At 46.8% G+C, this 14,241-nt stretch overlaps 1 protein-coding gene across 3 annotated transcripts in view; it reads left to right on the top strand.

The window, feature by feature from the left end:
* Positions 1-14,241, top strand: part of LOC147450014 (C2 domain-containing protein At1g53590-like) — a 189,893-nt gene that overhangs the window by 135,019 nt on the left and 40,633 nt on the right. For all 3 annotated transcript variants that reach the window (XM_086519382.1, XM_086519384.1, XM_086519383.1), the window contains one exon: positions 628-706. In XM_086519382.1, the coding sequence (XP_086375508.1) occupies positions 628-706 (79 nt within the window). The remainder of the gene's footprint in view (positions 1-627; positions 707-14,241) is intronic.

Below are 14,241 nucleotides of genomic sequence, written 5' to 3' on the forward strand. Positions count from 1 at the left end.
GATGACCTAGAAAGAGGCACCGCCCTAGGACATATGAGTAGGGAAAGGAAGTAATCTACATAGTTTGTTCGATGTAGATACTCCATAGAGCATGCTTATTGTACATTTATAGATTACAATATAGGATGCATTGGGCAGACGGTAGACAAAGATGACATCATTAGCCATCTTTTTGAACACAATATTTTCACTCTTTGCTGTTCCATGATACATAGAGACATGGGCTATTGTACATTTGGATTTGTTGCATTGGACAATTTTACCTTTTGTGGCTCTTTTAGTCGTCCTTAGTAGGCGTTAACAAAGCTTTTTTTCTCTCTTCTACCGAAAGAGTAAATATTCGGGATAGCGTGGCTGTTAAGCGAGTTGCCTCAAGAGGTAGAGCCTTCATGCAAGTTTTGGTAACAAGTGGGCTTATCCCTTGTTTATTTCTTAAGAAAAGCTAAATTGCTCTCTTTTTGTGCATATCTATGTTGCATTTGTCAAAAACCTTCTTTGTAATGTTAATGAGGTCCTATATCAGCAAACATACCTTAGCTCTTTGTGTGTGTATTGTCCTACTTGAAACTGTTATGTGCTTCTTCTCTGGTTACTCAACCGTGTTTGCTAACTTACATATTGTTGCAGCCAAACATGCTTGTTCTTGATATAGAAAAGCTTGTCAGCTCCGTAACCAGTCTAAAGGATCCTGAACCATCAAAGCAAGGTATAATTCTTAACTCATTGAAAGTTGAATAGAAAAGTGCCAAGGTACTTGCTCAATGTTTTGAAAGTGGTCTCTCTCTCTCTCTCTCTCTCTCTCTCATTTGTATCAATTTTGTTTCATTTGTCTTTCCGATAGACGGATGACATACACACAATGTACATTTGATTTGTCTCATAGGCCGATTTCGGCCTGACATAGACGTTAAAAATCTTTCTTTCTTTCTTTCTTTCTCTCTCTCTCTCTCTCTCTCTCTCTCACACACACACACACACACACACACACACACACACTTTTTTTTATATTGTAATATCAGATTGAATTACTAATGGGAAACCTCAAGACAAGGAAAACCCATGAGAAATACTACAAACAGGAAATCAGAAACAGTCAAAATAGAGCTCGTAATGGGTGACGGGAAGCTCGTCCAAGTCATAGGCAACTCGGAGAGACTGTAAAAGAGATGTCTTGAAGAAGGAAACATAGTCCACTCAAATCTGTTGAAACATGAGGAAATTACGTGCTCTCCACACCGTTCAAAGCGCCCAAAATCTAACCCAGCCAAAAAAGTATACATACGGCCGAAGCAATGGCGGTACTCCAAAGATCCAGAAAGATCTACCGAAATGCATGGCAGGAAAACGCGTGCGAAGAGTTGTAGAGATGCAATCCACAAACTGTAGCGTATGAGAACAAGACCATAATAAATGTGGAATGTTCTCAACTCCTGCACCACATCGGACACATCTCGAAGAGGCTAATCCTTTAGATCGCAGAAATTTGCCAATCGGGAGAACCCCAACGACGCATCTCCACATAAACAGTCGCTCCTTCAGAGGCAATTTCTCATGCCACACTTTCATGACTTTACTCCGCCACCATGTAACACTCTTGTTCATATTCCATACCTTATCACAGTGTTCATGGATCCAGGAGGACGACGCAAATGACATTACACTTTCTTTGCAGAGATCGAAGAGATCGAAGAAGCAGCGTAGCACCAATCACAAATACGGTTTTCCATCACCAGCGGTGGAACAGGAGATAGAGAGTCAACCAGATTTTTAATGTTGTCCCACATGCGCCTATAGTGCGTCCCAAGCCCAAAGGTAAGAGCAGCCTGTCTAAATGAGAGCACCTATCTATTACGTCCGTCACATCGGTTATGGTGTCAATACCTTTCTGGGAGAGAAAATTAGCCTGTCTAGGAGAGCATTGAACAAGAGTTTGATCAAAAACCCGACTCCAATGCAAACTTTTTAATCGAAGTGAGTTTCCATAGGCATCATCTCTACCATGCCACAACAATTCCCGTGCGACCAATTTCCACAAGACTGGAAGCAAAGGGAATCAAGGTATCGTGGCCTCAAACTTACCAAAAACCACATCCCAATACGACGGCTGCTAATGGCCAAAAGATGGTGTAGAAACCGCATGAGAGCACAGAAATGCAAACATTAGCGTCCAAGGCTGCTTTTGCTCAACCAACACCAACAACAAAGTGGCCGTTCTTGCTATAACATGACAGCCCAAATGCAAAATATTTAGACCACCACAACGCTTTGGAGTACATAACTTATCCATCGCAAGCAAACACAGACCCTTTTTCTGAGAGGAAGTACACCAGAAGTGCTCCAGTATCCGAGACATCAAGGTCCGAAGACGACGGGGTGGCCAATGCAACATAGGTAGGAAAAATTGCACGTATGCCACCAATATGGACTGTACTATTTTGAGTCTTACCTGTAGCGGCCAAGTGGATAATTTCCAATAGTGCAATTTAGACCTCAATTTGTTCTCAACCCAATCCAATAATTTTGCATTGTTAACTGACCAAGCCAGCAGATATCCAAGATGTCTGACAATTTGATCAGGCTTCACTATCTCACCTGACCATAATACCGAGTGCCAATCTGTAAGGTTTAATGGCCATGTGGCCGACCGCCCATCACTAACTGCCACTAACCCTAAGTGTACAACTATATACTTGTATGAGCCACTAACACTAAGTACAATGTGTATTGTGTCTCAGTGCATAAGATAAGAGAAGAAAGAAAGGGGGCATACAGTACGTTGGCTCTCCCCCTTCAACCCGTGTGTGGCTATGGTGGTGTGTGTGTGAGTGTACGTGCGTATTCTTCTTCCGTTGTGCTCCCAGCTCCTCCCCATCATCTGGTATCAGAGCGGTTTCATTCCCGAAATTGTTTGCGCACGCGCGCGCACTTTCAAGAGTGCAAACAAGATTCCGATTTCGCCATTGGCAAGTTCAGCTTCTCGAGAGCATTTTCATGAGGTGTCCTGGGGTTTTTACCCCCTTTCGGAGCCATTCGAGCCATCAGAAACCCCATTTGAGCTATGGTTCAGGAGCTGAAATTTTCAGCCCTCTTGTGGTAGTTTGTGCTGCAGTGCTTCCATAGCCAGTTCCAGGTACCATTGTTGCAGTCTCTTCCATCTACGAGATCCCACGGCTCATTCGGGAGTGTGTAACCTCTTTCGGAGTGGCCTCATACACACACATAGAGTGGGAGCTTGACAGTATTGTCTTCTTCGACTACAGGTACAGGCTACAGGTTTCAGTGCTTGCGATATTATGGTTCCAGTGGGAGCAGTTGTTTATGCGTACATGCATATGTTGACACTTTTGAAAGTGTTTGAGCTCTTTTGAGAGCGGATTGACTCCCCGTAGGGATGTTTAGTTGCAGGCACATGCTTTTGACGCATGTTTGAGCGTCTTGACAGACTTGTACGTCTTTGTGGATACTACCATTGTACGCTTTTGTGGAGCCATCTTTTGGCTAGTACGACAGTCCCGGCCATTTCTGAGACTTGGTTTGGAAGATAGCCATTTCTGAGACTTGGCTATACGTTTTTTGCTGCATAACCTACGTTGTTGAGGGTCGATAGCGTGAGGTTTTCATCGAGCTGGGGTATTCTCAAATGTGGAGATACCTTCGGTGATACAGGTAGCTGGAGCATCCCTTACGAGGCCTCGCCATAGGATATGTATAGAATATGGCAGTAAGCTTCTGAAAAGTCTCTATGGCTTGAAGCAATCGTCCAGACAATGGTATCAAAAGTTTGATGCATTTATGCGTTCCCTATGCTATAAGCGCAGTAATGAGGATCCATGTCTTTACATGAAAAGACAACCAAATGGACAGCTTATTATGCGTATCCTTTATGTAGATGACATGCTTATTGCTGGTCATTCTAAGAAGGACATTGCTGACTTGAAAACCAAGCTGAAAAGTCAATTCGACATGAAAGATTTGGGTGAAGCCAATCACATTTTGGGTATGCGCATTACTCGTGATCGTAAGAAGAGGTTGTTCTACCTTTCTCAAAAAGAGTATGTGCACAAGGTTCTTGATCGTTTCCTAGCTCCTCCCCATCACAATCCATTTGACGCAACGGTAATAATTTAGATTTTCGGAAATTCACCTGCAGACCTGCAGCTAGCCCATAAAGATGTAAAGCTTTCATGATGCATTGAACATCCTCACGTTTATTTTTAGGCCAAAACATGGAGTCATCCACATACGCCTGCGCCACAAAATGATCACAAGACGGCAATTCCAATCCATGCAAATACCCAGACGTGGTTAAGGAGTCCAGATACAAGAATAGAGGATGCGTAGCAATAGCATAGAAGATTGAAAAGAAGAGTTATCATTTTGCTTACCATTGGTGGGTTCTGAAGGTTTTGAGAGGTACTTTGAGACGACTTGGCCTCCTTAGGCTTGCCTTTTGTTGTGCTTTATTTGTTGGGCGAGAGCTATCACCACTGCGGTGTTGTAGTCCGTAGGGTTGAAGACTTGCACATCAAACTTGATGTACTCGTCTAATTCAAAAAGGAAAGCTACTTTCTTTCGGCATCCAATTTGCGCAATTGGACGCCAATCTGCAAAATACGGTTAGAAAAAAGACATAACAAGAGTGTCATTTGGCTTAAGACCACGCCAATCTTCTTTAACCGATCTAGATACTGTGGTGGCATAAAGCGAGCCTTGAGCTTGTCTTGAAAGTCGCCCCAACTAAGAGAAAGGGGTACGTCTTCCTCAGCATGCCTAATGTGCTTAGCCAACTGTGACTCCTACTAAGCTTGATACCAATTAATGACATCTCCTACTAGATACATGGCAACCGTCAAAACTTTGCTGTTACTTGTTTTCTTGTTAGTCGCAAAGTAAGCATTAAATTGATGCAGCCAAAAATGAATCACAGATGCATCCATCTTTTTTCTTCCAAGAAAAAGATCCTTTATTAGTTAATGAAACTTCCCACAAGGCTACAACCACCTCTTCAAGAGAGGGCTACAACAACCATGAAGGGGAGACTCTCCCAATGAAAAAACAGCATATGTACAATGAGGCTAAATCAAGAAATGGGACGAGGGAAAAGCCACACAGGTGCTATCGGAGTACACCCTAGACCATGGTGAAAAAAGGACCAGGACGCCAGAGTCGAAGGAAGGCTCTCTACGCTCCCACATGTGGTCGGAGCTGCCCTGGAGTCTCTCGAGCTGCCTTCTGAGAGTGTGGATCAGCTCTAGCCAAAGATCGCGAACAGTCTTTGCTGGTGGTACAGGGCGAGTCTCAAAGATGCGGAAACAACGGGCCTGCCAGATGAACTAGAGTGTCAGACCACTGATGAGCTCCCAGCACCTCTCTCTCATTGCACCACTCCTGTGGAGTAAGCTCTGTGGCAGGCTGGAGTGTAGGTCGCCCCCCCTGCATCACTACCATCCTGCTGGTGGAAGATAGCTCAAACTGAAGTGCCGGGCCCGTGAGAGTGGACCAAGCTACTGCCCCCCAAGTGTACTGCCGAGCCGTGGAAAGAGCAGGCATCAGCCGAAGAACACGAAGCCACACCTGTTGTGCCAAAGGACAGTCCCAAAGACAATGACGCTGACTCTCCACAAGGTGGCCACAAGCTGCACATGCGGCCGAGAGACCACCATGCACCAGCCAACTCCCAACTGCTATAGCTCTGTGTGCGACCAGCCACTGAAACAAAGTGACTCGCCTCGGCTGTCTGGAGTCCCATAACCTCTCCCAAAAAGCTGCCAAGAACTCAGCTGTGAGACCCTCCTCTTGCCAATGAGGTGTTGCAGCGGGGCGAGCCTCTCTCTGTGCTGCCTGTATGTGACGTCCCAGTCGAACAATGTACTGAAAAAAAGGGACGCCTGGGTGGTCTACAGAAGAGAAAGGGTCCCTCCATAGCCACTCTCCAGGGTCCCACTGTACTCGTGCTATTGGACAACACTCCCAGGCCCACAACCTCCAATGTCCAGTCTCAAGAGCTGCTGGGTCAAGATCGATGACACAAGTCCCCCCACAGATGCCGACCACTCGGATCCTCTGAAAACAGCACTCTGCAACGTGCGGGGCCTCTACTGCAACTCGCTGTAAGCGTCCCTCACCCTGTAACTCAAAAAATAGGGAGGGAACAGTCTCTGAGCAAGCCCGAATAGAGATGAGAACCTCCAGTCGCATGAAGGCTCCCATCCATCTTGGTGCTGCTAACTCCAGAGCCGTGAGCCACTCAGCTGGTACTGCCTCTGAGCTGTCCTGACACATGCTCTGCATCCCTCTCATGCCCTGCAGCTCCTCTGACAAGCCTGAACACTGTAACCAGTCACCTAAAGAGCGTGCTAGACCCGCTACCATGGAACCCCAAGAAACATGAGGCCGACTACCAACCAAGTGCCCTCTCTGAGTGCTAAACATGGGGTTTCACAGAAGTGGCTGTCGCAGGCGCTCCTCCGTGCAAGTAGGCTGGCGCTGCTCCAGGCCTCGCCGCAAGTGCTCCCAAGATCGAAGCAACCCTACAGCAAAGCGATCCTCCAGTCTCCTGCTCAAACCAACTCTACGGGCAGGGCAGCACAACACAAAAGATTGGAGCAGTAAAAGGGTGGAAGCAAGGCCACAAAGGTGTGCAGACTAGAAGGGAGGGCTGCAGCCATCAAACCAAGGAGTGCCGAGAGCTGCCTTGATTGAAAGCTGCAGAGGAAGGCCGTCAGTTGCAAGGAGGGGAGCTCGGGGCTTGGAGCAGTAGAAAGATGACAGGCTGGCTCAAGAGGGAGGCGCCACAGGAGGTGTAGGGGGCGGGCGTAGAGCAGGGTTGCGAGGGCGACCCCTCAAGGGCTTGGAGAGCTGAAAAAACGGGGCTGCAGGAGGCAAGAAGGAGGGCGGCCAGTAGTGGGTGGGCTGCCAACCCGTCAAAACAAGGCCAACCAGGAGGAGGCCACAGCATGAGTAGGGGAAGCCGCCAAGAAGCATGACAGAGGTGGAACGTATTCTACAAGGGTCGTTACAGGAGCGGACTACATGGTGAGTGGCTAAGAGGTGCCGCCAAGCGTGTGGAGAGAGAAGAAGGTACCAAAGGCCAGAGTCGTAGCCATTGGATGGGAAGCAGGGGAAGGCAGCCGGTCATACGGGTTACCAATAGCCGAGGAAGGGTATCCAATTGCACCAATGCACGCAATTGACAACAATCATGATTGTATCAGAGTTCTCTTTTTTTGCTTTGCATAAGTGAGTTTGCGGTTTGGTTGAGATATTTGGTATTTGGCTGCCATCTTCTCGTCTACTCGTCGTCTCGTGCATAGCACCTGTGGTAGCATTGGCTCCGGGTCTTTTGTGTGTGTGTGTGCAGAGAGAGAGGGAGAGAGAGGTTGGGCGAGCTTACTGTGTTTGCAGATTTGATGAGTGTGCTATGCATTAGCAGTTATGGTTGTATGTTGTCGAGACAGTTATGCTTGGAGTTTATAAGTGATTGTATATAGCCGGTGGCGCTCGTAGGCGAGTCGGTGCATTGGAGATTGGCAGAAAGTGTGCGTGTGTGTGAGTTTCTGTGTGGTTAGGGGTGCGGGTTAATCCTTGAGCTATAGAGAGGCAAGCTTGGAGTGTGCTGGGTTTGTTCCCCCTTTCCCCTTTCCATCAGTGGTGCCCCCACTGAGGAGCTATTGATTGCTTCTTGGTGAAGTCGAAGAAGGTGTCGCGGTTTGAAGAGCAGGATCTAACAAGAATCTCATGGTCGGGTTTTCCGACTTTTACAGGTGCTGAAGATGCTGAGGTTTGACTGCAAGACTATGGTCTTTTTATGGTGGAGAGCGGCTTGTCAAGAGAAGAGTGAGTGGCCCAAGCTTTCCTGCTCCTGGTTCGTGGAAAAGCAAAGGTATGGTATGAGGGCTTGTAGGCTGAAGAAAAATAGGATTGGATCATATTGGAAGCGGCATTCCGAAGCTGATATGTGGCCAACACGCAGTGGAGTGAAGTGAAGCAGATGATGGACGACCTAAAGCAAATCCTTGACGGTGATTTCCGAGCATTCGTATGGGAGTTCGAGGCCATATGGAGCAAGTTGGTTAAGGTAGCTGTTGTAGAGAATGCAGATTTTTTGAAGATGACCAAGTTTGTGGACTGCTTGCATGTAAAAGTACGGGATAAAGTCGAGATAGATGGACCGTGCACGTACGAGGAGGCACTAGCCTATGCGCAGAGTAGGACGAAGAAGGTTTTAAAGAAGCAACAGGCAAAGCAGGTTCTGGCGAGTCCATTGGTACCAAGGCCAATTGCTAGGGAAGAGATTCAGTTAATCCGACCCTTTGTTGATGCACATGTGATAGCAGCGGATAGGTGTGATGATAGAGTAGAGACGATACCGTGTGGGCCTATAAGGCCTCAGCAACTGCAGAGAGGAGTCTACCGAGTACCGACTGATGTGCTTGACCAAGTGACTTCCGAAAAGCAATCAGTGGAGAAGATAATTGAAGTGCCAAAGCCAGTGAGTTTTGTGGAGAAAGCCGAGGTGTATTCGAGCTATAGCAGTGCCTTGGATACGGACAACTGGGAAACGGAGTCTGCTTTCTCAAGGTATGAGACATATGATGTTATGCATGTGGATAAGGTGGTCAAAGAGCAACAGATTGAAGGTGAAGAGACATTTTGTGCGGACCAGGGGGTTGGGCAATCCTCTCTCTTGCCTTGTGATGGTAAGGCCATGTTGATTGAAGAAGAGTGCTTCGATGAAGCAGACTGGGGGTTCGATGATCCAGTGGTCGATGTCGATGACGAGACGCAGATTTTGATTGTTAAAGCGATGGCGAGGATACAGGATATGCAAGGCTATGTGCCTGCTCCAGTGCTGTTTGAAGCGCCTACAGATGAAGTGGCTATGCAAGCGCCGCTATGCCAATTGCTACAGGTTGTTTTTCTTGAAGATGGTGATGCTATGGAGGAGTCTCTAGCCGATGGCTGGAGAACACAGGATGCGGAAGCTGTGCAGGGTGTACAGGCTTATTTAGGGTGGGAAAATGATTCATGCATGCAGTTTTTTGAAGGAGGGTGTTATCAAGCTTTACAGGAATGGTTGGCTTACAAATTTATAGGTGCAAAGCAGGGGTGGTGTGCATATGCTTTACAGATGGATGATGATGAGCAATACCATATCTTTGATCCAGGTGGCGTTTACACTATGCTTGGGGAAGCCTGCGGCTTTCCATTTGACCCCGGCGGGCTCTACAACAGATGAATATCTCTCTCTATCTATCTAATGCATCTTGTACATAATCTCTATCTATCAACTTCTTATTATGCAATGCTATTTTACCTAAATAATGCCATGGTTGAGCATCAATGCTCAACGAGGAGGTGGGCAATGATGGTACAGCTCGAATATGTCGACCCGTGGAAAGGCTCATTGCAGGTGTATGGCAGCATGTAGTGTCGCGACAATGTGCTTGAGCCTGTGTCGGGCGCCAAGTGTGACAGGTACCGTTGGATGTGTATGCTAAGTGGGGCATTTAACAGGCCGGACATGGTGCAAAAGATTTGCGAGTCAGAGTGCTTGAGGATGCAAGGCAGATTTCGTGAGGCGTCGTATATTGTGGCGAGGGAGGAGATCAACCAGGTAATCTCTTTGGTGATCAAAGTGCTGTGAGACACCGATTGTCGGCAATCGGAGGCTGTTCGATGATCTTTGCACGTGAATGCTCGCCATATCAAGGATTTTTTGAAAAAAGGAACATATGTTTGTTGTAGAGAATGCAAAAAGAAGGTATGGCCGTGAGCTGCAGTTTGCATGAGGAGAAAAGTTCGCCATCTGGCTGGTTCTGCATGGGAATGTGCTGCCAAGTGGACTTGCATGGAAAAGAGTGACTGGGCTGGCCAACAAAGAGCTGCCAAGAGGACCGAGGGTAGTTCGCCAGACAGAGCGGAGGGAGAGCAAGTGACGGGGCTGCAGCAAGGAAGGGCCGCCATCAAAGGGTAGAGAAGTGGTTGCTGCATGCCGTGAGGGAGTTGGAGCACTCTAGAGAGGATCCTGGAACGGGCATGCAGGGAAGAAGAGCCGCGAAGGGCTGGCTGTTGCAAGGTAGAGGTTGAGTGGGAGCACGGGTTGCTAGAAGGCCGGGAGGTGCTGCATAACAGGTAGGGGGACCACCTGGGTGTCGGGCATGAGCTACAAGGAGCTGCGATGGTCACCGGCTGCATGGTGTAGATCAAAAGGGAGTACAAGAGCGGCAGAGAAGTGGGGCTGCGTTGCATGACAGGAGGGAGCCAGTCCGAGTTGATGAAATGAACCAGGGCCGAGTGCAGGCTGAAGGCTACCCGTAGAAGAGTCGGTAGAGGCAGGTCTCTGAAGGTTGGAAGGGATGAGCGGGCAGCGTGCTGCTTGGGATTGGTAGCTGCATGGGTGGCCACGAGTGAGCATGAGAAGGAGCGTGGACGGCAGGGCAGCACAACACAAAAGATTGGAGCAGTAAAAGGGTGGAAGCAAGGCCACAAAGGTGTGCAGACTAGAAGGGAGGGCTGCAGCCATCAAACCAAGGAGTGCCGAGAGCTGCCTTGATTGAAAGCTGCAGAGGAAGGCCGTCAGTTGCAAGGAGGGGAGCTCGGGGCTTGGAGCAGTAGAAAGATGACAGGCTGGCTCAAGAGGGAGGCGCCACAGGAGGTGTAGGGGGCGGGCGTAGAGCAGGGTTGCGAGGGCGACCCCTCAAGGGCTTGGAGAGCTGAAAAAACGGGGCTGCAGGAGGCAAGGAGGAGGGCCGCCAGTAGTGGGTGGGCTGCCAACCCGTCAAAACAAGGCCAACCAGGAGGAGGCCACAGCATGAGTAGGGGAAGCCGCCAAGAAGCATGACGGAGGTGGAAGGTATTCTACAAGGGTCGTTACAGGAGCGGACTACATGGTGAGTGGCTAAGAGGTGCCACCAAGCGTGTGGAGAGAGAAGAAGGTACCAAAGGCCAGAGTCGTAGCCATCGGATGGGAAGCAAGGGAAGGCAGCCGGTCATACGGGTTACCAATAGCCGAGGAAGGGTATCCAATTGCACCAATGCACGCAATTGACAGCAATCATGATTGTATCAGAGTTCTCTTTTTTTGCTATGCATAAGTGAGTTTGTGGTTTGGTTGAGATAGTTGGTATTTGGCTGCCATCTTCTCGTCTACTCGTCGTCTCGTGCATAGCACCTGTGGTAGCATTGGCTCCGGGTCTTTTGTGTGTGTGTGCAGAGAGAGAGGGAGAGAGAGGTTGGGCGAGCTTACTGTGTTTGCAGATTTGATGAGTGTGCTATGCATTAGCGGTTATGGTTGTATGTTGTCGAGACAGTTATGCTTGGAGTTTATGAGTGATTGTGTATAGCCGGTGGCGCTCGTAGGCGAGTCGGTGCATTGGAGATTGGCAGAAAGTGTGCGTGTGTGAGTTTCTGTGTGGTTAGGAGTGCGGGTTAATCCTTAAGCTATAGAGAGGCAAGCTTGGAGTGTGCTGGGTTTGTTTCCCCTTCCCCCTTTCCAGCGTGCAGTACAATTCCTTACTGTTTGGACCATGAAAGGAACCGTGAAAGTCTTAGAGAGCAACCCTTGCCAAAGACAAACAAAGAATTGAAGGACTACAGGGATATGAGGGGTTTTGGCCATGTACCTGTAGAGCGGGATTGTAGTGGTACAAGAAGGGAAAGGTTCTTGCATGATGTATATGCAAAGGAGATTTTTTCTACAAGTTTTGTAGGATTAACAGACTATGGATCTAATGCTTTTACAAAGTGTGAGGACTTAAAGCGGGGTGAACGACTACATGTAAATAGTGTACAAAGAGGTTTGAAGATGAATGGTTTGCTAGAAGATGATGAATGAATTGCAGGTGTGTTTGATGAGTATTCGTTTGTCGATACTATGCAAGACTTGGAGTCTTTAGTGGATTGCAATTTTCATATGATGGGAAGTGAGGTTGTGAAAGTTTGCTCAATAGAAATGTATAAAGTCATTGAGGATTTCAAAAATGTTCAAGGTGTTGATGTACGAGTGGAGACCAAGTACAAGTCTGTGGCAAAGAAAGTGAAACCAGTGGCATTACCTCTACCAAAAGATTGTACGGATAAGATGGATCAAGCTGCTTTGCAACCTAGTCTTCGTCAGCCGAGCAAGATTGGACATACATTTACACATGATACTTTCAAGGAGTTAAAGATTGGTTGCAAGGATAGTTTGACAGATGTTGAAAGGGTATGCTTTGAAGAAATGCTTGGCAAACATGGAAAGGCTTTTGCATTCGAGGCGCATGAGATAGGATGTGTTGATCCATCCATTGCTGCTCCAATGGTGATCTTCACTATCCCTCATGTACCTTGGAACTTGAGGCCTATTCCAGTTCCAAAGGCTCATTTGCCAAAACTCATTGAGCTGCTTAATGAAAAGATCAAGATGGGTATTTTGGAACCTTCTTGTTCTCCATATTCAAACAGGTCGTTCACAGTTCTGAAGAAAAATGGTTCTTTACGCTTTATTCAGGATATGCAACCTATAAATAAGGTGACAATCATAAATGTGGGTACAAAGCCAATTGTAGATGAATTTGCAGAGGCATTTGCAGGAAGGGCAATATATTCTATGGGAGATTTGTACTCAGGGTATGATCAGTTCCAACTAGCAACGGAAAGCAGGGACCTGACTACCATGAGGACACCTTTGGGCCTGGTAAAGATGTGCACCTTACCTCAGGGAACAACTAATTCAGTTGCACATATGATGAATGGTATGAACAAAGTCCTACGTGACTTCATACCTGAAACTACAATGCCTTTCCTTTATGATGTGCAAATCAAAGAATGTGATGTAGGTGATATAGATGTGGCTCTGGATTCGAGAGGGTGTCGCAAGTATGTGGCAAACCATATCAATGATTGTGATAAGATCTTGGAAGAAGTGAACCTTACCTTGTCTGGCCAAAAGTCAGTGTTTGGTGTGAATGAAGTTCTTATTGTAGGACATATGTGTGGGCCATATGGTAGAAGGCCTTGTCCTGCAAAGATTGATGTAATTCAAAGAATGAAAGGGAAATGCATAAATGTCACTTAGATTCGAAGGTTCTTGGGTGCATGCGTGTTTTATGTTATCTGGATTCCGCATTATGCACATGTAGCAGAGCCTTTGTATCAACTTTTGAGAAAGAACCAAAAGTTTCAATGGGAAGAAATGCATATACATGCCATGAGGAAATTAAAGAAGTTGTTGCTTATGTCACCAGCTTTGAGGAAAGTAAACTATGATTGTGGAAGACATGTGATTGTGACAGTAGATACTAGCCCCACAGGAATTGGATGGGCGATTGGCCAAGATGATGAAGATGGTAAGCGATATGTAGTGAGATTTGGAGCAAAAGTCCTAAGTGCTCGTCAACGCAATTATCCAGAGTTGAAAAGGGAATCATGGGGAGCAGTTACAGCCTTGAAATGTGATAAAGAGTATTTGATAGGTGCAAATGTAATAGTGGAGACTGATTGTCTACCTCTTCTTGGAATGACCACAAGCTGCTCAAGTGCCGACATTGCTATGTTGAGATGGATTGCCTACATAAAGTCCTTAAATCCAGAATTTAAGCATATTGAAGGGAAAGATAATCCAGTTGCGGATATGCTTTCGAGAGCAAGGTATGAAAATGAAGAAGAAATGGTTATTGAGGGTGATGATGTAGGCACAAGGTTTTATTGTAGCTCTTATGCAAAGGGTGATCATGTTTGCCTATCAAATGCACTTGAGTCATTTACAGAGGACCTATATCAAGGTGACCGGTTGCTCATTGGACGCTATTTGAGCACTTTGACAAGGCAAGAAGGGTGGACAGATCAAGAGTTCAAAAGAATACGCAGAAAAGCCTATGGATACTTGTGGAAACATCCAAAACAAAGAAATGGAATGCCGTTGAGAGTTGTGAATGATAAGGATGCTCAAAATGAGCTTATGAAAAAGTTTCATGAGAGTCTTTATGCTGGACATAGAGGTGTAAGGGCCACCTTTACTAAAATGAAAGAGAGGTATTGGTGGAAAGGTATGTATAAAGATGTATCTCACTTTGTGGAGTCTTGTGAAACCTGTCATATGTATTCAAATGTACGTCATCGTGATGGGTTGCACCCTACTTACCCATTGGCAATGCACTACAAGTGGGTAGTAGATCTGGTTACAATGCCATTGGGCTTATGGCAAATGAGATAAATAGTGCTTGCACGAGAAGACTTAACCAACCAAGTTGAAGGTCGTGC

This window comes from Adiantum capillus-veneris, chromosome 9, assembly GCF_014529385.1.
Source record: "Adiantum capillus-veneris isolate H3 chromosome 9, ASM1452938v2, whole genome shotgun sequence".
Lineage (NCBI taxonomy): Eukaryota > Viridiplantae > Streptophyta > Polypodiopsida > Polypodiales > Pteridaceae > Adiantum > Adiantum capillus-veneris.